This window comes from Ranitomeya imitator, chromosome 6 (assembly GCF_032444005.1).
Source record: "Ranitomeya imitator isolate aRanImi1 chromosome 6, aRanImi1.pri, whole genome shotgun sequence".
Lineage (NCBI taxonomy): Eukaryota > Metazoa > Chordata > Amphibia > Anura > Dendrobatidae > Ranitomeya > Ranitomeya imitator.
In genome coordinates this window covers 19,827,756-19,853,518 of record NC_091287.1, presented here as the reverse complement: position 1 = coordinate 19,853,518, position 25,763 = coordinate 19,827,756, and the positions used below count along the sequence as shown (strand labels likewise).

General features: G+C 48.4%; 1 protein-coding gene across 2 annotated transcripts; it reads left to right on the top strand.

The window, feature by feature from the left end:
* Positions 1-1,096: 1,096 nt before the first annotated feature.
* GARS1 (glycyl-tRNA synthetase 1) lies at positions 1,097-25,338 on the top strand. 2 transcript variants are annotated; one of them, XM_069729280.1, is made up of 17 exons: positions 1,097-1,350; positions 10,962-11,063; positions 11,456-11,558; positions 12,767-12,908; positions 13,283-13,371; positions 13,523-13,599; positions 13,693-13,838; positions 14,118-14,267; positions 16,199-16,361; positions 16,439-16,603; positions 16,939-17,047; positions 22,065-22,209; positions 22,390-22,475; positions 23,154-23,263; positions 23,996-24,089; positions 24,752-24,942; positions 25,071-25,338. In XM_069729280.1, the coding sequence occupies exons 1-17, from the start codon at positions 1,141-1,143 to the stop codon at positions 25,194-25,196; spliced, it is 2,208 nt and encodes a 735-aa protein (XP_069585381.1). In that variant the 5' UTR covers positions 1,097-1,140; the 3' UTR covers positions 25,197-25,338. The 2 variants fall into 2 exon arrangements, with proteins under 2 accessions (XP_069585381.1, XP_069585382.1); XM_069729281.1 differs by having other exon boundaries at positions 16,939-17,051; positions 22,069-22,209.
* Positions 25,339-25,763: the final 425 nt, after the last annotated feature.

Below are 25,763 nucleotides of genomic sequence, written 5' to 3'. Positions count from 1 at the left end.
CCGGATACAGCAGACAGCCCCCGGATACAGCAGACAGCCCCCGGATACGGCAGACAGCCCCCGGATACGGCGGACAGTCCCCGGATACAGCAGATAGCCTTCGGATATGGCACACAGCCCCCAGACACGGCAGACAGCCCCCAGATATGGCAGACAGCCCCCGGACACAGCAGACAGTCCCTGGATACAGCGGACAGCCTCCGGATACTGCGGACAGCCCCCAGATACAGCAGACAGCCCCCGGATACGACAGACAGCCCCCGGATACAGCGGACAGCCCCCGGATACAGCGGACAGCCCCCGGATACGGCAGACAGTCCCTGGATACAGCAGACAGCCCCCGGATACAGCAGATAGCCCCCGGATACGGCGGACAGTCCCTGGATACAGCGGACAGTCCCTGGATACAGCAGATAGCCCCCGGATACGGCGGACAGTCCCTGGATACGGCGGACAGTCCCCGGATACAGAAGATAGCCTTCGGATATGGCCCACAGCCCCCAGACACGGCAGACAGCCCCCGGATACAGCAGACAGCCCCCGGATACAGCAGACAGCCCACGGATACAGCAAACAGCCCCCGGATACGGCGGACAGTCCCCGGATACAGCAGATAGCCTTTGGATATGGCACACAGCCCCCAGATACAGCAGACAGCCACCGGATACAGCAGACAGCCCCCGAAGTTGGGTCTACACACTGTAGTGTCCGGTGTCTGCTGAATGTCCCTCACTACCACGGCCCCTCTGACAACTCCTCCTGCCAGGGGAGAAACAAGTGACAAATGGGTGTGGCTATGGCAGTGGCCAGAACTTGCGGTGGTCTGCTTAGCAGCACATGTATTATACTTAGTTCCTCTTTCTGTTCTTCAAAAGTTGGGAGGTATTTTACAATGAGAGATTATGTGAAGATATAATTTTCTGAAAGCTATCATTAGATTGAGCCCACGCTTCATCATTGTCAAAGAGCACTACAACCCCCAGCATACCCCTCTCCCCAGCCTGCAGAAGGTCAGGTTATTGTGCCCACAGCCAAGATGGCTGACGGTGCACTTCCGGGCCGTAGAGCGCGGCGGCGGCCGGCGGTGTCGCTTTCCGGCGGTGGTTGCGGCAGAGATTTCATCATGCAGTGAGGAGGGTGATGCTCGTGCTGAGGTCCCTCCCCGCTCTGCTGCTGCTGCTGCGCCGTCTGCCCGGCTCCCTGTCCCCGCACACCCGGCACGCCCGAGCTCCAGTCACCAAGTACCGACCCCCGGCGCCCCCCAGAGTCCCCCCAGCCATGGAGGTGAATGTGGAGGAGGTGAATGTGGAGGAGCTGCTGGCGCCGCTGAGGCTGGCGGTGAGAGAGCAGGTGAGCCGGGAAGAGAGGAGTAATGTGGGGGTGCTCTGTATATAATGGGATCCATTCCTGTATATAATGGGATCCGGTCCTGTATAATCTGGGGGTGCGCTGCATATAATGGGATCCGGTCCTGTATAATCTGGGGGTGCGCTGCATATAATGGGATCCGGTCCTGTATAATCTGGGGGTGCGCTGTATATAATGGGATCCGGTCCTGTATAATCTGGGGGTGCGCTGTATATAATGGGATCCGGTACTGTATAATCTGGGGGTGCGCTGCATATAATGGGATCCGGTACTGTATAATCTGGGGGTGCGCTGCATATAATGGGATCCGGTCCTGTATAATCTGGGGGTGCGCTGTATATAATGGGATCCGGTCCTGTATAATCTGGGGGTGCGCTGTATATAATGGGATCCGGTCCTGTATAATCTGAGGGTGCGCTGTATATAATGGGATCCGGTCCTGTATAATCTGGGGGTGCGCTGTATATAATGGGATCCGGTCCTGTATAATCTGGGGGTGCGCTGCATATAATGGGATCCGGTCCTGTATAATCTGGGGGTGCGCTGTATATAATGGGATCCGGTACTGTATAATCTGGGGGTGCGCTGCATATAATGGGATCCGGTCCTGTATAATCTGGGGGTGCGCTGCATATAATGGGATCCGGTCCTGTATAATCTGAGGGTGCGCTGTATATAATGGGATCCGGTCCTGTATAATCTGGGGGTGCGCTGTATATAATGGGATCCGGTCCTGTATAATCTGGGGGTGCGCTGTATATAATGGGATCCGGTCCTGTATAATCTGGGGATGCGCTGCATATAATGGGATCCGGTCCTGTATAATCTGGGGGTGCGCTGTATATAATGGGATCCGGTCCTGTATAATCTGGGGGTGCGCTGTATATAATGGGATCCGGTACTGTATAATCTGGGGGTGCGCTGCATATAATGGGATCCGGTACTGTATAATCTGTGGGTGCGCTGTATATAATGGGATCCGGTACTGTATAATCTGGGGGTGCGCTGTATATAATGGGATCCGGTCCTGTATAATCTGGGGGTGCGCTGTATATAATGGGATCCGGTCCTGTACAATCTGGGGGTGCGCTGTATATAATGGGATCCGGTCCTGTATAATCTGGGGGTGCGCTGTATATAATGGGATCCGGTCCTGTATAATCTGGGGGTGCGCTGTATATAATGGGATCCGGTCCTGTATAATCTGGGGGTGCGCTGTATATAATGGGATCCGGTCCTGTATAATCTGGGGGTGCCCTGTTTATAATGGGATCCGGTCCTGTATAATCTGGGGGTGCCCTGTATATAATGGGATCTGGTCCTGTATATAATGGGATCTGGTCCTGTATATAATGGGATCCGGTCCTGTATAATCTGGGGGTGCCCTGTATATAATGGCATCCGGTCCTGTACAATCTGGGGGTGCCCTGTATATAATGGGATCTGGTCCTGTATATAATGGGATCCGGTCCTGTATAATCTGGGGGTGCTCTGTATATAGTGGGATCCGGTCCTGTATAATCTGGGGGTGCTCCGTATGTAATGGGATCTGGTCCTGTATAATCTGGGGGTGCGCTGTATATAATGGGACCCGGTCCTGTATAATCTGGGGGTGCGCTGTATATAATGGGATCCGGTCCTGTATAATCTGGGGGTGCCCTGTTTATAATGGGATCCGGTCCTGTATAATCTGGGGGTGCCCTGTATATAATGGGATCTGGTCCTGTATATAATGGGATCCGGTCCTGTATAATCTGGGGGTGCCCTGTATATAATGGGATCCGGTCCTGTATAATCTGGGGGTGCCCTGTTTATAATGGGATCCGGTCCTGTATAATCTGGGGGTGCCCTGTATATAATGGGATCTGGTCCTGTATATAATGGGATCTGGTCCTGTATAATCTTGGGGTGCGCTGTATATAATGGGATCCGGTCCTGTATAATCTGGGGGTGCCCTGTATATAATGGGATCCGGTCCTGTATAATCTGGGGGTGTCCTGTATATAATGGGATCCGGTCCTGTATAATCTGGGGGTGCTCTGTATATAGTTGGATCCGGTCCTGTATAATCTGGGGGTGCGCTGTATATAATGGGATCCGGTCCTGTATAATCTGGGGGTGCGCTGTATATAATGGGATCCGGTCCTGTATAATCTGGGGGTGCCCTGTATATAATGGGATCCGGTCCTGTATAATCTGGGGGTGCTCTGTATATAGTGGGATCCGGTCCTGTATAATCTGGGGGTGCGCTGTATATAATGGGATCCGGTCCTGTATAATCTGGGGGTGCCCTGTATATAATGGGATCTGGTCCTGTATATAATGGGATCCGGTCCTGTATAATCTGGGGGTGCTCTGTATATAGTGGGATCCGGTCCTGTATAATCTGGGGGTGCGCTGTATATAATGGGATCCGGTCCTGTATAATCTGGGGGTGCCCTGTATATAATGGGATCCGGTCCTGTATAATCTGGGGGTGCCCTGTATATAATGGGATCTGGTCCTGTATATAATGGGATCCGGTCCTGTATAATCTGGGGGTGCTCTGTATATAGTGGTATCCGGTCCTGTATAATCTGGGGGTGCGCTGTATATAATGGGATCCGGTCCTGTATAATCTGGGGGTGCGCTGTATATAATGGGATCCGGTCCTGTATAATCTGGGGGTGCGCTGTATATAATGGGATCCGGTCCTGTATAATCTGGGGGTGCCCTGTATATAATGGGATCCGGTCCTGTATAATCTGGGGGTGCCCTGTATATAATGGGATCTGGTCCTGTATATAATGGGATCCGGTCCTGTATAATCTGGGGGTGCTCTGTATATAGTGGGATCCGGTCCTGTATAATCTGGGGGTGCTCTGTATGTAATGGGATCTGGTCCTGTATGATCTGTGGGGTGCTCTGTATATAATGGGATCCGGTCCTGTATAATCTGGGGGTGCTCTGTATATAATGGGATCCGGTCCTGTATAATCTGGGGGTGCACTGTATATAATGGGATCCGGTCCTGTATAATCTGGGGGTGCGCTGTATGTAATGGGATCTGGTCCTGTATATAATGGGATCCAGTCCTGTATAATCTGGGGGTGCGCTGTATATAATGGGATCCGGTCCTGTATAATCTGGGGGTGCACTGTATATAATGGGATCCAGTCCTGTATAATCTGGGGGTGCGCTGTATATAATGGGATCCGGTCCTGTATAATCTGGGGGTGCACTGTATATAATCGGATCCAGTCCTGTATAATCTGGGGGTGTGCTGTATATAATGGGATCCGGTCCTGTATAATCTGGGGGTGCACTGTATATAATGGGATCCAGTCCTGTATAATCTGGGGGTGCACTGTATATAATGGGATCCAGTCCTGTATAATCTGGGGGTGCGCTGTATATAGTGGGATCCGGTCCTGTATAATCTGGGGGTGCTCTGTATGTAATGGGATCTGGTCCTGTATATAATGGGATCCGGTCCTGTATAATCTGGGGGTGCTCTGTATATAGTGGGATCCGGTCCTGTATAATCTGGGGGTGCTCTGTATGTAATGGGATCTGGTCCTGTATAATCTGGGGGTGTGCTGTATATAATGGGATCCGGTCCTGTATATAATGGGATCCGGTCCTGTATAATCTGGGGGTGCTCTGTATATAGTGGGATCCTGTCCTGTATACCTAATCTGGGGGTGCTCTGTATGTAATGGGATCTGGTCCTGTATAATCTGGGGGTGCGCTGTATATAATGGGATCCGGTCCTGTATAATCTGGGGGTGCACTGTATATAATCGGATCCAGTCCTGTATAATCTGGGGGTGTGCTGTATATAATGGGATCCGGTCCTGTATAATCTGGGGGTGCACTGTATATAATGGGATCCAGTCCTGTATAATCTGGGGGTGCACTGTATATAATGGGATCCAGTCCTGTATAATCTGGGGGTGCGCTGTATATAGTGGGATCCGGTCCTGTATAATCTGGGGGTGCTCTGTATGTAATGGGATCTGGTCCTGTATATAATGGGATCCGGTCCTGTATAATCTGGGGGTGCTCTGTATATAGTGGGATCCGGTCCTGTATAATCTGGGGGTGCTCTGTATGTAATGGGATCTGGTCCTGTATAATCTGGGGGTGTGCTGTATATAATGGGATCCGGTCCTGTATATAATGGGATCCGGTCCTGTATAATCTGGGGGTGCTCTGTATATAGTGGGATCCTGTCCTGTATACCTAATCTGGGGGTGCTCTGTATGTAATGGGATCTGGTCCTGTATAATCTGGGGGTGCGCTGTATATAATGGGATCCAGTCCTGTATAATCTGGGGGTGCTCTGTATATAGTGGGATCCAGTCCTGTATATAATGGGATCCGGTCCTGTATAATCTGGGGGTGCGCTGTATATAATGGGATCCGGTCCTGTATAATCTGGGGGTGCGCTGTATATAGTGGGATCCTGTGCTGTATAATCTGGGGGTGCGCTTTATATGATGGGATCCGGTCCTGTATAATCTGGGGGCGCGCTGTATATAATGGGATCCGCTCCTGTATAATCTGGGGGTGCGCTGTATATAATGGGATCCAGTCCTGTATATAATGGGATCCAGTCCTGTATAATCTGGGCGTGCGCTGTATATAATGGGATCCAGTCCTGTATATAGTGGGATCCGGTCCTGTATAATCTGGGGGTGCGCTGTATGTAATGGGATCCGGTCCTGTATAATCTGGGGGTGCTCTGTATATAATGGGATCCGGTCCTGTATAATCTGGGGGTGCGCTGTATATAGTGGGATCCGGTCCTGTATAATCTGGGGGTGCGCTGTATGTAATGGGATCCGGTCCTGTATAATCTGGGGGTGTGCTGTATATAGTGGGATCCGGTCCTGTATAATCTGGGGGTGCGCTGTATGTAATGGGATCCGGTCCTGTATAATCTGGGGGTGCGCTGTATATAGTGGGATCCGGTCCTGTATAATCTAGGGGTGCGCTGTATATAATGGGATCCGGTCCTGTATAATCTGGGGGTGCGCTGTATATAATGGGATCCGGTCCTGTATAATCTGGGGGTGCGCTGTATATAGTGGGATCCGGTCCTGTATAATTTGGGGGTGCTCTACATGTAATGGGATCCGGTCCTGTATAATCTGGGGGTGCACTGTATAATGGGATCCGGTCCTGTATAATCTGGGGGTGCTCTGTATATAATGGAGGTCGGTCCTGTATAATCTGGGGTGCACTGTATAATGGGATCCGGTCCTGTATAATCTGGGGGTGCTCTGTATATAATGGAGGTCGGTCCTGTATAATCTGGGGGTGCTCTGTATATAATGGAGGTCGGTCCTGTATAATCTGGGGGTGCTCTGTATATAATGGGATCCGGTCCTGTATAATCTGGGGGTGCTCTGTATATAATGGAGGTCGGTCCTGTATAATCTGGGGGTGCTCTGTATATAATGGGATCCGGTCCTGTATAATCTGGGGGTGCGCTGTATATAATGGAGGTCGGTCCTGTATAATCTGGGGGTGCGCTGTGTATAATCGGATCTGGTCCTGTATAATCTGGGGGTGCACCGTATAATGGGATCCGGTCCTGTATAATCTGGGGGTGCTCTGTATATAATGGGATCCGGTCCTGTATAATCTGGGGGTGCTCTGTATATAATGGAGGTCGGTCCTGTATAATCTGGGGGTGCTCTGTATATAATGGGATCCGGTCCTGTATAATCTGGGGGTGCACCGTATAATGGGATCCGGTTCTGTATAATTTGGGGGTGCTCTATATGTAATGGGATCCGGTCCTGTATAATCTGGGGGTGCGCTGTATATAATGGGATCCGGTCCTGTATAATCTGGGGGTGCTCTGTATATAATGGGATCCGGTCCTGTATAATCTGGGGGTGCTCTGTATATAATGGGATCCGGTCCTGTATAATCTGGGGGTGCTCTGTATATAATGGGATCCGGTCCTGTATAATCTGGGGGTGCTCTGTATATAATGGGATCCGGTCCTGTATAATCTGGGGGTGCTCTGTATATAATGGAGGTCTGTCCTGTATAATCTGGGGGTGCTCTGTATATAATGGGATCCGGTCCTGTATAATCTGGGGGTGCTCTGTATATAATGGAGGTCGGTCCTGTATAATCTAGGGGTGCTCTGTATATAATGGGATCCGGTCCTGTATAATCTGGGGGAGCATTGTATATAGTGGGATCCGGTCCTGTATAATTTGGGGGTGCGCTGTATAGTGGGATCCGGTCCTGTATAATCTGGGGGTGCATTTTACATATTGTGACTCCTGTGCTGTAACATGGGCCTCCACTTTACCCCTCGGTGGCTGATAACAGAAAGCAATATATCGCGATGTGGAAGCACTTGGACTTTTGCTGAGTGACTGCACTTTGGGTCCAGGGGGCGGAGACAGAAGCAGCTACAATGTATCCTCAGTGGGCGGAGCCCCATCAACCTGCCATCCAGGTGCAGGAGGCCTCATGTTGGCTCTTTACTGTTAGGTAACCTGACCTGACCTGTTGACCTTTGCAGTGTGAGTGGCATTAACCCTTCCAGTCCTGCAGCTGCACACAGACTGGTGAGCCCGGAGGACAGACAGACACCAGCGGCCATTGTGGGTCCTCAGTGGCTGAATACAGTCGCCCGCAGATGCAACTGAACGGGGTTCTAGTAGGTTTATGGGGGAACATGCTGTAACTTACTGACCTCTGGGGTCCCATTACTTAAAGGGGCAATCCTTCCTCTACAGTGATGGCCGAGATCTGGAGATCAGGCCACCTCCGGACAGGAGGGGCCCAGACTCGCCCCCCTTAGGGAATGAGTGCAGCGGTGGTCGAGCCCGTGCACTGCTGCATTCTTACCGGGCAATTATGGGGCCCCCATTCTGGCGATCAGTGGGGGTCTCTGTGGTCCAGATGGATGATAACTTTTAATGATTTTGATCGCTGGGATTCTCCAGAACTTACTGACCTGTGTGGTCCGACGGTGATAATTTACAATAACTATTGATCGTCACTCGCCGGGGTCCGACTTCTGGACGGATCATAAGATAAAGGGGTTTTCTGGTTTTGGAAATCTATTGTTCCCAGCTGCAGTTTATTCTAAACCAATAGGCACAAATTGTGCTTTACTCACCCTCCCCGGGTCCAGCGCTGAGATTTTTTTTACCACTGCTCCTGATGTCTGTTATTGTCTGCAGCGGTGACCTCACGTCTGCAGCGCTGCAGCCAATTACTGAGCGCAGCGGCTCTGCCCGAGTAGACGGCACATACAAGCACAATATTCGGGCTGATTTCTGCGCCCCCGGCGGAGCACCCCCCCATTCTTGGCTGGATATCGTACAGAACACGATGGGGGTGATGATTTGCAGAGGATTTGGTGCAGACTGAAGACGTGTCCACTTCTAGGATTTCCATATGTTGCTGCAGCGCGCGGAGGATGAGGGTTTCCCCCAGGCGCCTCCTCCTGCCACGTTTTCTCCATGAAAGAAGAGAATCCAAAGTGTCTGTGTCTGCGCTGGGAGATGAGGGATATTACATTTATAGGACACTGGCCCTTTAAATTGAAGATCCCAGTCAAAATGATCCCCCAGGTTGTCCTCTCCTGTGTATTTTTTATTTTTTTTACATTATTTTTGACTGATCCCTATTTTTTATCTGTCTTTGAGCCCTGTAAAACAGTCGCCTGACATTCCCACATCTTGGATGACGAGTCCGGGGATGAAAGTTATTGTTTTTTTTTTTTGCTCCTTTATTTTAGTTTCTAAAGGTTTTTTTATTTATTTTCCTTAGATTTTTTTTATTTTTCAGTATTTAATCTTTGTTTTTATTCTTTTTTTTAATCTTTTATTTTCTTTAGTTTTTTTTTTTTTTTTAGCTGTTAGCTTTTTCCTTTTATTTTTTTAAGGGGGCCGTTTTTGGAGGCTGGAGCTATTCTATGTGGTCTTTATCAAATGGAGGGGGACGTGCTCATAGAGGACCATTAACCCTCACGTTACCACTAGAGATGGTCACGAAGGTTCGCAGCCATCCAGGGGATTTGTGGCCCCCAGACCTGAGACCAGCGGCCCTCCTCCTCCCACCATCTGCCGTCTCGTCTCGTCATCACCCTGCAGGTAGGAGGAGGCTCACTGGTCTCGGGTCTGGTGGCCCCTGACTACCCACAGGGCCACAAATCCAGGCTCCTACAAATCTGACTAGGCTAGATCAGCGGGGGTCTGACTGCTGGGACCCCCTACTAAGTCCATTGCTCAGCTATTGCCGGCAGTCGCATAGGCTTTAATGGAGTGTCGGCGCACATTTGTGACCGCCACTGGGGCATGACCCCCGCACCGATGATCAGACCTATGGGACCCCCGGAGAAAATGAAGGGGGCGGAGGTCGAGCATGCCTCTGCAGAGGGATTCCCAGCAATTGGACCCCCAGCCCAGCGATCAGTGAGCTATCCCCTATCCTCTGCATAACTTTACATTTTAGAAATATCCCTTTTAAAGGGATTGTCCAGCATTGGAATAACATGGCTGCTTTCTTTCAGAAATGGCGCCTCACCTGTGCGTGTGGTCGTGACCAGCATTGCAGCTCGGTTCCATTAACGTGAATGGGTCTGAGGTGCAATACCACATGCCGCCTGCGTTCAGGTGTGGCGCTATTTTGGGAAGAAAGCAGCCGAGTTTTTCTAAAAGTTTCGCATTTCTCATTTCTCATTTTTATGAAAAATAAAAGTTTAATAACGTGAAAATATTTTAATCTGGAATCTGCTAATCCAGAAAGTCTGGCAATCCGACACCTGTTTCATAACATAATGAGAAGTTTAGTGTCAGCAGCCGCATAATTTGTATTTGTTTTTTTTTGTTTGTTTGTTTTTTTATGCATTTCTACAAACATCCATTAATCCAGAATATCTGATGATCCGACGTTTCTTTGCTCCGTTTATGCCAATTTAAAGGAACATTAAACCCCTTTTATTTTTCTGATCTACGTTGTTTCTGTTCGTCGTCATTTTTCTCTGTTGCTGTCGATAGGTTTCAACGTTCTTTTTGACACCCACAAGATGAAATCCTGGAGGTTCCCGGTTCTGCTCACACAGCTGAGCGTTTGTTGCAATGTATCAGTGCAGAATTACAAATCCTTATGGTTTTGGGCCGGAGACTTGTTGCTCTTCCTTCCACGGATACATTGTAACAAACCTTCAGCTGTGGCCAGCAGGGCTGCGTCGCTTTGTTGGAGCCTCTGTTTGTGTAATGCCATCGGATTAGGATGTAAAATGTCTGGATTTGTAGATCTGGGGCCGCTGGCCCCGATCCCAGGACAGGTCACCCAGCAGGGGGCGTCACGGGTTGATTAGGAAACTAAACCACAAGGTTGAGCTGTTGGACTTGACACTTATTTTGCATGGTTTTGTGAGTGCAGCCTGCAGTGTAAAGCATGGCGGTTATAATCCTGTGTAGAGCTGTGATATAAACCCTCTGAGCCCCGGACATGTGCGATCCTCCATGCTTTACACTGCAGGCTGCATTCATCTAACTGCAGACATTGCCTTTAAGAATCATTTCAATGATGGAGCGAGGCTCTGACCTTCTCTTCTCGCTCCGCAGGGGGACGTCGTCCGGAAGCTGAAGGAGGAGAAGGCTCCTCAGGTGGATGTGGACCGGGCGGTGGCAGAACTGAAGGCCCGAAAAAGAACCCTGGAAGCCCGGGTAAGAGTCGCCCTTCCAGGACATGTCTGGCTCCCCGCGAACCTGCTTTACACTGCAGCGCTGCTTCCTCTGAGAAGGATCTTTCACAGCTCAGCAGCAGGTCGGGCCAGTGAGTCACGTTCACAGAATTGAGTCACTATTAACCTGGCAGAATTATGAATGCTGCTCTGGATGTTGCTAAGGATCATCACTAGATGATAATTCTGCTAGGAGCTGAAATCTCCCAGCATTCCCTGCTTGTTAAGTGTCTGTGTCTGGTGTTCTATATTCTTCTGGGTGGGGAGGGATCTGTCTGACAAGCTTGCTGACTGTTTCTACTTAAACCCAGCAGAATTGTGAGTGCAGCTCCTGAGGCTGTAAGTGCACACTGTAACCTTGTGTCGTGTCTGTAGGAACTGTCTCTGCAGCCCAAGGACGACATCGTGGACCGGACCAAGATGGAGGACACCCTGAAAAGACGCTTCTTTTACGACCAGGCCTTCGCTATATACGGAGGTGCGTGCTGCCGGGGCGGCCTAGCTCTGCTTGCTGTCACTGAATAGGGGCTGAAACCACCTGTACTTTCCTAATAACTTCTCACAGCTGAGGGTTTGTTACTTTTGCATCTAGTCTAGACTGAGCGAAGAAGCCCATAAGTAGCACAGATCTTCCATCAAGCTGTGAGTTTGTTACAATGTATCAGCACAGAAGAATCTGAATCCTTCAGCCTGAAGGCTCGTCTAGACTGGATTCAAGTGTAACAAACCCTCAGCTGTGAGAAGCCTTAGGTTTGTAACTGTAAACGTCTGACATTGCGTCCCCTTCTGAATATTCCCTGCCCATCTGCAGCACAGAGGATTTGCAGCACAGCTCCGTTTACTTGCAGGGAAAAAACAGTAAAGGGGGACGCAGCATTAGAAATAGCACTGCAGCCTCTTTGGCCTCCAGATGGGTCGGACCCCCGCAGATGGCGTAGATTAGCGACGTCCCTTTAATTGCACCTCTCGCCCTCTAGTGTCCACCACCAGTAACTGCAGCTTATGATCAGGCTGCGGAGGCCGGGACCTCCCTGGGTGTGATCCCTCTATAATTAGCTTTTTATGCGGTTTCTGGCCGCTGCCGCAGCTTCATTTGCATCCATAAACCCCGATTACGCCACATTCTTCTTCCTGACGCCAAGACTTTTATTTTCTTTAATTAGTTTTCTAGTTGTAAACTTTAATTAAAAAAAAAGATAAATGGACTCTGCCGGAAAAATGTGTCCGCCCTGGAGACGGCTGAATGTCTCCTAGCTGCCAAGGCATGCTGGTAATTGTAGTTACTCCTCATAGCTGAGGATTTGCTGCAATTGCATCCAGTCTTAATACTCCTCGGAGATGGAAGCTTACAATGTACGAGTCTGCATCCAAAGGGTCGTAAAAAACAATGTTTGCACCCAGGTCGGGGCCGCCATCAAGCTGCGGAATAGTAAAAAAAGAATGAAGCGCCTTTAATTTCGTATCGTTTGGTGTATACAGCTCCCGTACGGAATGTGTCACCGTGGTAACAGACTACAAATGAAGCCCAATGTAGTCGGAGGCTGTAGGCACAGGGGGAAATGGGAGGAAATACAAGGCGGTCAGGATGTAGGATAGCGCCACGCGGAGTCCATGTTGTGTGTTACCACGATGACCCCGTTCTTGGGTCGGCCTGTAATCGCCCCGTGTCCTCCGCTCTGGCTGCAGGCGTCAGCGGACTCTACGACTTCGGACCCGTCGGCTGCGCTTTAAAGAACAACATCATCCAGACGTGGAGACAGCACTTCATCCAAGAGGAGCAGATCCTGGAGATCGACTGCACCATGCTCACCCCTGAGCCCGTCCTCAAGTAAGAACCCGCGCACGGCTCCCAGCATCTTCTCTTCTGCTTTAGGGTGTGCAGACTTCTGCAACATTTCCTATTGCTTACATAGGAAAGAAAAAACTTTGCAGATAGCTGCAGTGTTTCTAGTATGCGGACCCCTGTGTCCGGGGCTGGGTGACATGCTTTACTAACTTACACAGTAACGGACTGCAGCCACGGACGTGTCCACACGTTGCAGTTCTCTCGCCGTCTGCAGCATTTACACTGTGAAGCCTTATTTTTATTCTCGCCGTGTTCTGATTTTCAGCCCTACCTTCATCTTTTTCATAAGATTGGGGCGGGTTTTCGCTTCCTTCCACATTTGTTGCATTAAGTCCTCACACTCTCGTCTTCCTCAGGACGTCCGGACACGTGGACAAGTTTGCAGATTTCATGGTTAAAGACGTTAAGAACGGAGAATGCTTCCGAGCCGACCATCTTCTAAAAGGCAAGTGATCCTTCCCCCGGCCGTCGGTCCACGTGCCGCCGTATACTGTCTGCACCTAGCGCCGCCTAGTGCCGGGATGCGGCGGTGCATTCTGCAGATGTGGCGGCCCTTGAGGATCTCGCTTTATGGCGGCATTTTCTTGTCCCTGCAGCTCATCTTCAGAAGCTGATGTCGGACAAGAAGTGCACGGTGGAGAAGAAGGCGGAGATGGAGAGCGTGCTGACACAGGTGGGGCAGATACTCGGACCCCCGGCTCGCCGGCGTATGTATACATATACATGTCCAGGTTTCTGGATAATCGGCATTTTTCTTGTTGCACAGATGGACAATTACGGTCAGCAAGAACTGGCGGAGCTCTTCATCAAGTACAACGTGAAATCTCCCATCACCCAAAATGACCTCTCCCCTCCGGTGTCATTCAATCTGATGTTCCAGACGTCCATCGGTCCTGGGGGCAACATGACGGGGTACGTGGCCTCCGTCCTACAGCCTGGAAGCAGCCGCCTACCCTCGTCATCCTCACTGCGTCTCGTGTACCTGCTCTTGTCCCTCCCTTAGCTCTTCCTGGCAGACAATCGCCTGTATAGATGCATGCGCCATGGAGTATTTGTATCTAGAGGATAACAAGGTCGTGACCATGGAGGAACGAGACGACTTCTCCTATAGAAATGATTGTACCTACGATCTGAGACGCGTCAGGGAATGTTCAATATCAAAATTAATTTTTTTTCCTTCTCCCATTACAGGTACCTGAGACCGGAAACTGCACAAGGAATCTTCCTCAACTTCAAGCGCCTCCTGGAATTTAATCAGGGAAAGCTGCCATTCGCTGCTGCTCAGATAGGGAACTCTTTCAGAAACGAGATCTCCCCCCGCTCCGGCCTCATCCGAGTGCGGTACGTCCACGTGGGGGGCCGTCTACTAATATCAGAGTCCCTGCATGAACATAACTGGTTACATGCCAGAATTCTCACTACCTGCAGCCACCACTAGAGGGAGCACTGCTCTGCATACATTGCACTCCATAGTACAGATAGCTCCCCCTAGTGGCGGCTGCAGGAAGACCATTTTATAGCTCACCTAAGCAGAAGATCTGGAGCTCTGTATTAGTAAGAACTAAAGAATATTACAGAAAATGGTGTACAACGTAGGTTTCATCTGGAGTGAAGGATGTGGACACTTTCAGCTATCAGGCAAGCATCACTTATGGACTCACCAGTAACTTATTCTGCAGCTTGATATGTGTGATGGTACATAGAGGCTGTAGGAGCTAAAGGGTGCAACATTTTACATGAAACTTAAGCCAAAAACACATTCAGTAATGTAAAATAAAACTATGCAAGGCAAAGGTGACATTGGACATAAGAAATCCTGCACCCTCTGGTGTCTGTATGTAGAATTGCACTTTCAATTGGTCTGACTGGTTAGAGTGGAAAGCTATCTGGCCGACTCTCGTATGTGATATCTGGGCGACTCTCCGTGGTGTATGTGATAATATCTGGGCGACTCTCCAGGGTGTATGTGATTGTATCTGGGTGTTCCTCCCGGGTGTATGTGATTATATCTGGGTGACTCTCCGGGGTGTATGTGATTACATCTGTGCCACTCTCTGGGCTGTATGTGATTACATCTGGCCAACTCTCCGGGGTGTATGTGATTACATCTGTGCCACTCTCTGGGGTGTATGTGATTACATCTGGCCAACTCTCCGGGGTGTATGTGATTACATCTGGGCAGCTCTCCGGGGTGTATGTGATTATATCTGGGTAACTCTCTGGGGTGTATGTGATTACATCTGTGCCACTCTCTGGGGTGTATGTGATTGCATCTGGGCAACTCTCCGGGGTGTATGTGATTACATCTGGCCGACTCTCCGGGGTGTATGTGATTACTTCTGGGCGACTCTCCAGGGTATATGTGATTACATCTGGCCGACTCTCCAGGGTATATGTGATTACTTCTGGGCGACTCTCCAGGGTATATGTGATTTATATCTGGGCGACTCTCCGGGGTGTATGTGATTACTTCTGGGCGACTCTCCGGGGTGTATGTGATTATATCCGGGTAACTCTCCGGGGTGTATGTGATTACTTCTGGGCAACTCTCCAGGGTGTATGTGATTACATCTGGGCAACTCTCCGGGGTGTATGTGATTACATCTGGGCAGCTCTCCGGGGTGTATGTGATTATATCTGGGTAACTCTCTGGGGTGTATGTGATTACATCTGTGCCACTCTCTGGGCTGTATGTGATTGCATCTGGGCAACTCTCCGGGGTGTATGTGATTACATCTGGCCGACTCTCCGGGGTGTATGTGATTACTTCTGGGCGACTCTCCAGGGTATATGTGATTACATCTGGCCGACTCTCCAGGGTATATGTGATTACTTCTGGGCGACTCTCCAGGGTATATGTGATTTATATCTGGGCGACTCTCCGGGGTGTATGTGATTACTTCTGGGCGACTCTCCGGGGTGTATGTGATTATATCCGGGTAACTCTCCGGGGTGTATGTGATTACTTCTGGGCAACTCTCCAGGGTGTATGTGATTACATCTGGGCAACTCTCCGGGGTGTATGTGATTGTAATCAGTGTTTTACGATCAGGTTGATCTGCGGTTAACCCTTCCTGTTCTTCACCCTGCAGAGGGTAGATTTCGGCTTGTGACACCAAGCGACTTCTCCCCCCCCCCGTTTTGAGATGTGACCCCAAGCTTTGCTCGCTCCGGCTACGAGGAGCTCCGCTCTGTAGTCACACCCAAAGCTGCATCCCGTTTCTGAACAGCGATAGTTTCTCATTTTTCTGTCCTTTTTTTTTTTCCCGCAGGGAATTCACAATGGCAGAAATCGAGCACTTCGTGGACCCCAGCGAGAAGGTTCACCCCAGATTCGAGAACGTGGCCGACCTGAATATTCTGCTGTATTCATCCAAAGCCCAACTCAGCGGGGAGTCGGCGAAGAAGATGAGGCTGGGGGACGCCGTGGAGCAGGTGAGCGTCGGCCCCCCTTTATTACCGCCGTCTTCTCTGCGCTGCCCCCTGTAATGCGGACTGTGCTGTGACCGCAGGGCGTCATCAATAACTCGGTCCTGGGATACTTCATCGGAAGGATCTATCTGTACCTCACTAAAGTCGGGATCTCTCCGGAGAAGCTGCGATTCCGGCAGCACATGGAGAACGAGATGGCGCACTACGCCTGCGACTGCTGGGACGCCGAGTCCAAAACCTCCTATGTGAGTAGCCGAAAAAACAGCTGGACCCACATAGGATTAGGAAAGTGAGTGCCTGGCCCTGTCCCACAACCCTGTCCCCACACTCCCCGTCCTCCCGTCCCCACTGTCCCCGTCCTCCCATCCCCACTGTCCCCGTCCTCCCGTCCCCACTATCCCCGTCCTCCCGTCCCCTGGCCTCCTGAGTTGTCCCAGTGGTAAACTTTACAGTTTTCTTTGGCAATGGCGCCATCTAGTGGCCAGAGCTTTGAACTACACTGTACATTTAATTTACTTTTTATTCTTTTTTTTTTTCCCTGTGCCATCTTACTGACTGTCTCCTTTTTTTGGTATCTTAGGGATGGATAGAAATCGTTGGCTGTGCCGATCGTTCATGTTATGATCTTTCTTGCCACGCCAGAGCTACAAAAGTGCCACTTGTGGCTGAGAAACCTCTTAAGGAACCAATATCCTTATTAAGATGTATGCACTTTTTTAAACAATGTCTGTAAACATCAACACCAATAAGTGAACTTAATAATAAATACCAGCATAAGACAAAAATTTACAAATATTCACCAAAACTAACGCCCATAACGCTGGTTTAGATAATATAAATTTTATTATCAAATATATGACAGTATAATAAGAACACAAACGAATAAAAAGAATCAAGTACAGGAAGTGCGGGTGGGTATGGCTACAAAGTGGCTACAAATTTATATCAAATACACCCCTGGACGAAGCTTTCCATAGCGAAACGCGCGTCGGGGTGGTGGGTCCATGGCTTTTATTGGGTAAGCACCTGTTATACTTTACATATGGGCTTTATTTGCGATATATGCCAAATACTGCGGGCAGTTGTGCTCTGGCACTCTCCTACTTGTGTTTCTATATTACAGAGTGTAGTTTGCCTACTTATACTATGGTAATGCACTTTATATTATGTGATGCTCGATTGCTACTGCCTGCAGTTTGAATTGATATACTATATATAAATTATGTGTGAGGTGTGTAATTGTGTGAAGAGGCAATAATTCAGTCGCGTTATGTATTTGATATAAATTATGCCACTTTGTAGCCATACCCGCCGGTCTCTTTCTGTACTTGATCCTTTTTTATTCGTTTGTGTTTTTATTATACTGTCAAATGTCTCTTCAGAGAGGAAGAGGACTAGAACTCTAGCGCCACCTATTGGAAGTAGCAATCCTAACAGTCAGTGTCGACCCTTTAACGAGCCTTGTCACATGACTTGGGCTACTTTCACACTAGTCCGTCGGTACGGGCCGTCGCAAACCGTCGGCTCAACGGACAGTGTGGTTGATTAGCACAACGGGGGCAGCGGATGCAGTTTTACAACGCATCCACTGCCCATTGTGAGTTCCGGGGAGGAGGGGGCGGCGTTTCAGCCGCGCATGCACGGTCGAAAATGGCAGACCCGACGCACAACAAAAGTTACATTGAACGTTTTTTGTGCGTTGCGGCCGCCAAAAACACGACGGATGCGACGTGTGGTAATGCAAGTCTATAAAGAAAAAACAAAGTTGCCCGCAGGATGCGTTTTATTTTCTGCAAAACGACGCATTGTGACAGACGTCACACGACGCTAGTGTGAAAGTAGCCTAAGGATAATAGCCAAACCAGAATCTCAATTTGCAGACACTGTGTTTCGGGGTACTGCCCCTCGTCAGTCTCCGCAAGGAGAAAGGATACTTGGATCCTGGTCAGACGCCTCTCAATCAGCCAAACCAGATCTCACACTTTGCACTGACGAGGGGCAGTTCCCCGAAACACAGTGTCTGCAAATTGAGATTCTGGTTTGGCTCTTATCCTAAGTCATGTGACAAGGCTCGATAAAGGGTCGACATTAACTGTTAGGATTGCTGCTTCCAATAGGTGGCACTAGAGTTCTAGTCCTCTTCCTCTCTGAAGAGACAATTTGCATATTTCCCAGAGGAGCATTGCAGCTTTAGGTCTCCTCACCTCGACATGCTTAACATGTCACTCTCCGCAAGGAGAAACAATACTAATTATACTGTCATATATTTGATAATAAAACTTATATTATCTAACGATATGGACGTTAGTTTTGGTGAATATAATGTTTATAAACAGCAGAACAGTGAGTGCAGCTCTGGAGTATAATACATGATGTAACTCAGGATCAGTAATGTAATGTATGTACACAGTGACTGCACCAGCAGAATAGTGAGTGCAGCTCTGGAGTATAATACAGGAGGTAACTCCGGATCAGTAATGTAATGTATGTACACAGTGACTGCACCAGGAGAATAGTGAGTGCAGCTCTGGAGTATAATACAGGATGTAACTCAGGATCAGTAATGTAATATATGTACACAGTGACTGCACCAGCAGAATAGTGAGTGCAGCTCTGGGGTATAATACAGGATGTAACTCAGGATCAGTAATGTAATGTATGTACACAGTGACTGCACCAGCAGAATAGTGAGTGCAGCTCTGGGGTATAATACAGGGTGTAACTCAGGATCAGAAATGTAATGTATGTACACAGTGACTGCACCAGCAGAATAGTGAGTGCAGCTCTGGAGTATAATACAGGATGTAACTCAGGATCAGTAATGTAATGTATGTACACAGTGACTGCACCAGCAGAATAGTGAGTGCAGCTCTGGGGTATAATACAGGGTGTAACTCAGGATCAGTAATGTAATGTATGTACACAGTGACTGCACCAGCAGAATAGTGAGTGCAGCTCTGGAGTATAATACAGGATGTAACTCAGGATCAGTAATGTAATGTATGTACACAGTGACTGCACCAGCAGAATAGTGAGTGCAGCTCTGGAGTATAATACAGGAGGTAACTCAGGATCAGTAATGTAATGTATGTACACAGTGACTGCACCAGCAGAATAGTGAGTGCAGCTCTGGGGTATAATACAGGATGTAACTCAGGATCAGTAATGTAATGTATGTATACAGTGACTGCACCAGCAGAATAGTGAGTGCAGCTCTGGGGTATAATACTGGATGTAACTCAGGATCAGTAATGTAATGTATGTATACAGTGACTGCACCAGCAGAATAGTGAGTGCAGCTCTGGGGTATAATACTGGATGTAACTCAGGATCAGTAATGTAATGTATGTACACAGTGACTGCACCAGCAGAATAGTGAGTGCAGCTCTGGAGTATAATACAGGATGTAACTCAGGATCAGTAATGTAATGTATGTACACAGTGACTGCACCAGCAGAATAGTGAGTGCATCTCTGGGGTATAATACAGGATGTAACTCAGGATCAGTAATGTAATGTATGTACACAGTGACTGCACCAGCAGAATAGTGAGTGCAGCTCTGGGGTATAATACAGGATGTAACTCAGGATCAGTAATGTATGTACACAGTGACTGCACCAGCAATATAGTGAGTGCAGCTCTGGAGTATAATACAGGAGGTAACTCAGGATCAGTAATGTAATGTATGTACACAGTGACTGCACCAGCAGAATAGTGAGTGCAGCTCTGGGGTATAATACAGGGTGTAACTCAGGATCAGTAATGTAATGTATGTACACAGTGACTGCACCAGCAGAATAGTGAGTGCAGCTCTGGAGTATAATACAGGATGTAACTCAGGATCAGTAATGTAATGTATGTACACAGTGACTGCACCAGCAGAATAGTGAGTGCAGCTCTGGAGTATAATACAGGAGGTAACTCAGGATCAGTAATGTAATGTATGTACACAGTGACTGCACCAGCAGAATAGTGAGTGCAGCTCTGGGGTATAATACAGGATGTAACTCAGGATCAGTAATGTAATGTATGTATACAGTGACTGCACCAGCAGAATAGTGAGTGCAGCTCTGGGGTATAATACTGGATGTAACTCAGGATCAGTAATGTAATGTATGTATACAGTGACTGCACCAGCAGAATAGTGAGTGCAGCTCTGGGGTATAATACTGGATGTAACTCAGGATCAGTAATGTAATGTATGTACACAGTGACTGCACCAGCAGAATAGTGAGTGCAGCTCTGGAGTATAATACAGGATGTAACTCAGGATCAGTAATGTAATGTATGTACACAGTGACTGCACCAGCAGAATAGTGAGTGCATCTCTGGGGTATAATACAGGATGTAACTCAGGATCAGTAATGTAATGTATGTACACAGTGACTGCACCAGCAGAATAGTGAGTGCAGCTCTGGGGTATAATACAGGATGTAACTCAGGATCAGTAATGTATGTACACAGTGACTGCACCAGCAATATAGTGAGTGCAGCTCTGGAGTATAATACAGGATGTAACTCAGGATCAGTAATGTAATGTATGTACACAGTGACTGCACCAGCAGAATAGTGAGTGCAGCTCTGGAGTATAATACAGGATGTAACTCAGGATCAGTAATGTATGTACACAGTGACTGCACCAGCAGAATAGTGAGTGCAGCTCTGGAGTATAATACAGGATGTAACTCAGGATCAGTAATGTATGTACACAGTGACTGCACCAGCAGAATAGTGAGTGCAGCTCTGGAGTATAATACAGGATGTAACTCAGGATCAGTAATGTAATGTATGTACACAGTGACTGCACCAGCAGAATAGTGAGTGCAGCTCTGGAGTATAATACAGGATGTAACTCAGGATCAGTAATGTATGTACACAGTGACTGCACCAGCAGAATAGTGAGTGCAGCTCTGGAGTATAATACAGGATGTAACTCAGGATCAGTAATGTAATGTATGTACACAGTGACTGCACCAGCAGAATAGTGAGTGCAGCTCTGGAGTATAATACAGGATGTAACTCAGGATCAGTAATGTATGTACACAGTGACTGCACCAGCAATATAGTGAGTGCAGCTCTGGGGTATAATACAGGATGTAACTCAGGATCAGTAATGTAATGTATGTACACAGTGACTGCACCAGCAGAATAGTGAGTGCAGCTCTGGAGTATATTACAGGATGTAACTCAGGATCAGTAATGTAATGTATGTACACAGTGACTGCACCAGCAGAATAGTGAGTGCAGCTCTGGAGTATAATACAGGATGTAACTCAGGATCAGTAATGTATGTACACAGTGACTGCACCAGCAATATAGTGAGTGCAGCTCTGGGGTATAATACAGGATGTAACTCAGGATCAGTAATGTAATGTATGTACACAGTGACTGCACCAGCAGAATAGTGAGTGCAGCTCTGGAGTATATTACAGGATGTAACTCAGGATCAGTAATGTATGTACACAGTGACTGCACCAGCAGAATAGTGAGTGCAGCTCTGGAGTATAATGCAGGATTTAACTCCGGGTCAGTAGTGTATGTTCAGTGACTGCATTGGTCACTGCACTGTATTAATACCATGTTTTTCCTGCCGGTGGCGCTCTACCACCATTATCTTTGCCTTCCTGGAGTCACTTCTGCTCTTGTGATTTGTCTTTGATCTTTTTTGCTGCCTTTTTTTCTGTTTTTTCTTAACTCCGTTGCACAAAACCATAAACGTCGTCCAGTTTGAGGCCAATAAGGGAGCGATCGGTAAGACGTACAAGAAGGACGCCAAGCTGGCCATGGAATACCTCGCCATCTGTGACGCCTGCTACGTCTCCGAAATGGAGAAGCTTCTGGAAGAAAAAGGGTGAGTGTGTCCGGCGGGGGAGGGGGCGACACGTAGGACCCCGGTATTCTGGTGACAGGCGATTTCTGCTTCCAGACCATCATAAGCTGGATAAAGGGGTCTTTTGCCGAATTAGGGGACTGTGAGTCAGGTTGTTGCTTTCTTCGTGCCGTGACTTTCTCTTTTTTTTTTTTTTTTCAGGGAATTCACTATTGAAACAGAAGGGAAAACGTTTCAGCTGACGAAGGACATGGTCAGCGTAAAGAAGTTTCAGAAGACAATACATGGTACAGTAACGGACCCCCACTGTGCTGAAATACTCTGTGCTTCTGGGCCGCAATAATTTTCCCAACTTGTAACTCTGCCCGTGACCTTCCTGCAGATCAGCGGTTTGTGTTACAGCTCCTCATGTGCTGATCACTTTTGATAAAGGCATTAAGATCTGCTCAATCAGAGCTCACTGATGGTTCTCAGTTAACTCCATTTTGCTTTTGCATACCTAGAAAGACAAGGCTGTAAAAGCGAAACTGTTTAATGGAAACGCATTGCAAAAAAGTAGAGCCCAAAATACATGAGCTTTAATAGTAAGGAAAAAGTTTTACCAAACCTGTACAGTAAAGGACGTAGGTATCAAGAATCTGCAGCGATGAAAACACTGCGGTCCATCAGTCCATGTCACTGGGGGTCCCAGCATTCGGACCCCTCGTTTTAGCATTTCTCCTGTATTCAGTAGGGAAAACGATCCCTTCCTGAGTGTACGGTTGTCACCAAATGGTTAACCCCCGCTCTCCTCACACAGGCGGGCCCTGGCCGTCCTCGTGTCCCCCACCCCCGGGTCACTGGGCTCCTGGCATTGAGTGCCAGATTGGGAGAAGAGAAGGCCTGTGATTGCCTCTGACCCCTCTTACTCTTGTGCAGCTTCGTTAACTCTCCCTGATAATTAATATTTAGATTTTTGTTTTCAGTGGAGGAAATTGTACCAAATGTAATTGAGCCCTCATTTGGTCTGGGGAGAATCATGTACACCGTTTTCGAGCACACATTCCAGATCCGACAAGGGGACGAGCAGAGGACGGTAAGGACTCAACACATGGGACTGTAGCCATTCCTGCGTAACCCTGGGGTGTTTTGCCAACTTTCTCTTTTGCCAACTTTCTCTTTTGCCAACTTTCTCTTTTGCCAACTTTCTCTTTTGCCAACTTTCTCTTTTGCTTGCCAACTTTCTCTTTTGCTTGCCAACTTTCTCTTTTGCTTGCCAACTTTCTCTTTTGCTTGCCAACTTTCTCTTTTGCTTGCCAACTTTCTCTTTTGCTTGCCAACTTTCTCTTTTGCTTGCCAACTTTCTCTTTTGCTTGCCAACTTTCTCTTTTGCTTGCCAACTTTCTCTTTTGCTTGCCAACTTTCTCTTTTGCTTGCCAACTTTCTCTTTTGCTTGCCAACTTTCTCTTTTGCTTGCCAACTTTCTCTTTTGCTTGCCAACTTTCTCTTTTGCTTGCCAACTTTCTCTTTTGCTTGCCAACTTTCTCTTTTGCTTTCCAACTTTCTCTTTTGCTTGCCAACTTTCTCTTTTGCTTGCCAACTTTCTCTTTTGCTTGCCAACTTTCTCTTTTGCTTGCCAACTTTCTCTTTTGCTTGCCAACTTTCTCTTTTGCTTGCCAACTTTCTCTTTCGCTAGCTTTTTTTCTCTTTCGCTAACTTTTTCTTGTTCCCATGTTTTTTATGATGGAGATCCAGGCAATTATAATGGCAGCTTTTGACCTATCAGTACAGTCAGTAACCAAATCTTATTTTCTCTTTTTTTTTATAGTATTTTAGTTTTCCACCCATTGTAGCCCCGTACAAGTGTTCGGTGCTGCCACTAAGCCAAAATCAGGAGTTTATACGTTTCGTCAAGGAATTATGTAAGTACCGTATCTGTCATTAAAGTCGCCACCGGGGGGCGATCAGTGCGCGTTTCTCCCATTCGCCTGCATGTGAGCTGCAGACCGTTGTCTCCACTATTGGGTGATATGAATGGTTGGATATGAATGGAAGCTGCAGACACGTATCACTCTCTTGTGGAAATGGGAACATTTAGATTTTTCCGAAGTTTGATATTTTTTTTTGTTTGTTTTTTAGAAGAGTAACTTGTAATTAAAGTGTTTTTGTTAAGCAACGTTTATGCGCTTGAATTTCCTATTGTAGAGCAAGATAGTGGTCTTCAGCCTGTAGTGACTCTCGGCATACCCCGATCACTGCATGGCTTAGGATGGAGATCACTGGAAACTGCTTAAAGGGGAAGATCAGTCTTGTATCAAAAATAATACAGTGACCAGCCGGATTAGTAATGGTCACATCACAGGATTGCAGCACTGCATTGCTTTACATGTCAGATGTAATGATGCTTTTCTGCACGTTTTTTAATTTTTTTTTAATTTTAAATGTGTTCATGAGGTCCCTGCTGTAATGCTAAAATGTTTGGCAGCAGACGTGCCGTCCTGATTGGCCTCTGATCTGTAAACAAGCAGAATTGCAAATGCAGCTCTGGATTCCAGATCCGCAATGATATTTTCTTTTTCTGCAGCCGAAGCTTTAACCAGAAACGGGGTGTCGCACAAAGTGGACGACTCGTCTGGATCCATCGGGAGGCGCTACGCCCGGACGGATGAGATCGGTGTTGCCTTCGGTATCACAATAGACTTCGACACAGTGAACCGCACCCCACACACGGCCACGCTCCGAGACCGCGACACCATGCGGCAGATCAGGGCCGAGGTAAAGGCTTGTAATTAAGACGAAGGTGCATCCAAACCCCACCTGCACGAGAAGGCGCTGCGGGGGCGGAGGGGTGACTAATTATTGGGACCTTGGTGATTTTATCATTGTTCCCTATCGTATTCCAGATCTCTGAGCTCCCGGTGATCGTCCGAGACTTGGCCAACGGTTTCCTCACTTGGACGGAGGTGGAGAATAAATATCCCGTGTTCGAAGGACAGGAGACAGGAAAGAAGGAGACGACAGAAGAGTGACGGGCGCAGCCGCTTTATACTGTTAATATTCTGCCTTTTATCTAATTGACACTTAAGGGAACGGGCGACGTCCGCTGCTTCCGGGGCGCCCCCTGACCGGCACCGCATTCCCAATCTGTCATTAAACCGTGTACAATGCTCACTGCTCTGTGCCGTCCATGGTCGCCAGCGGAAAACCAAGAACATGACCAGATGCGGATAGGGAAGAGGCGCGAGTGGTGCGCAGAGGGAGAAGGTGCTGGTGGGGCGGCACGCAGAGGGAGGAGGTGATAATGGTGGTGGGGCGGCGCGCAGAGGGAGAAGGTGCTGGTGGGGTGGTGCGCAGAGGGAGGAGGTGCTTGTGGTGGGGCGCCGAGGGAGAAGGTGCTGGTGGGGTGGTGCGCAGAGGGAGAAGGTGCTGGTGGGGTGGTGCGCAGAGGGAGAAGGTGCTGGTGGGGCGGTGCGCAGAGGGAGGAGGAGATGGTGAGGCGGTGCGCAGAGGGAGGAGGCGATGGTGGGGTGGTGCGCAGAGGGAGAAGGTGCTGGTGGGGTGGTGCGCAGAGGGAGGAGGTGCTTGTGGTGGGGCGC

Excerpts from the sequence above, each read along its gene's own strand:
- GARS1 (XM_069729280.1), top strand. The coding sequence starts at position 1,141 with ATGCTCGTGCTGAGGTCCCTCCCCGCTCTGCTGCTGCTGCTGCGCCGT. Across the intron at positions 13,600-13,692 it reads TGGAGAGCGTGCTGACACAG|ATGGACAATTACGGTCAGCA; the intron begins GTGGGGCAGATA and ends CTTGTTGCACAG. Across the intron at positions 23,264-23,995 it reads AAGGGGACGAGCAGAGGACG|TATTTTAGTTTTCCACCCAT; the intron begins GTAAGGACTCAA and ends TTTTTTTTATAG.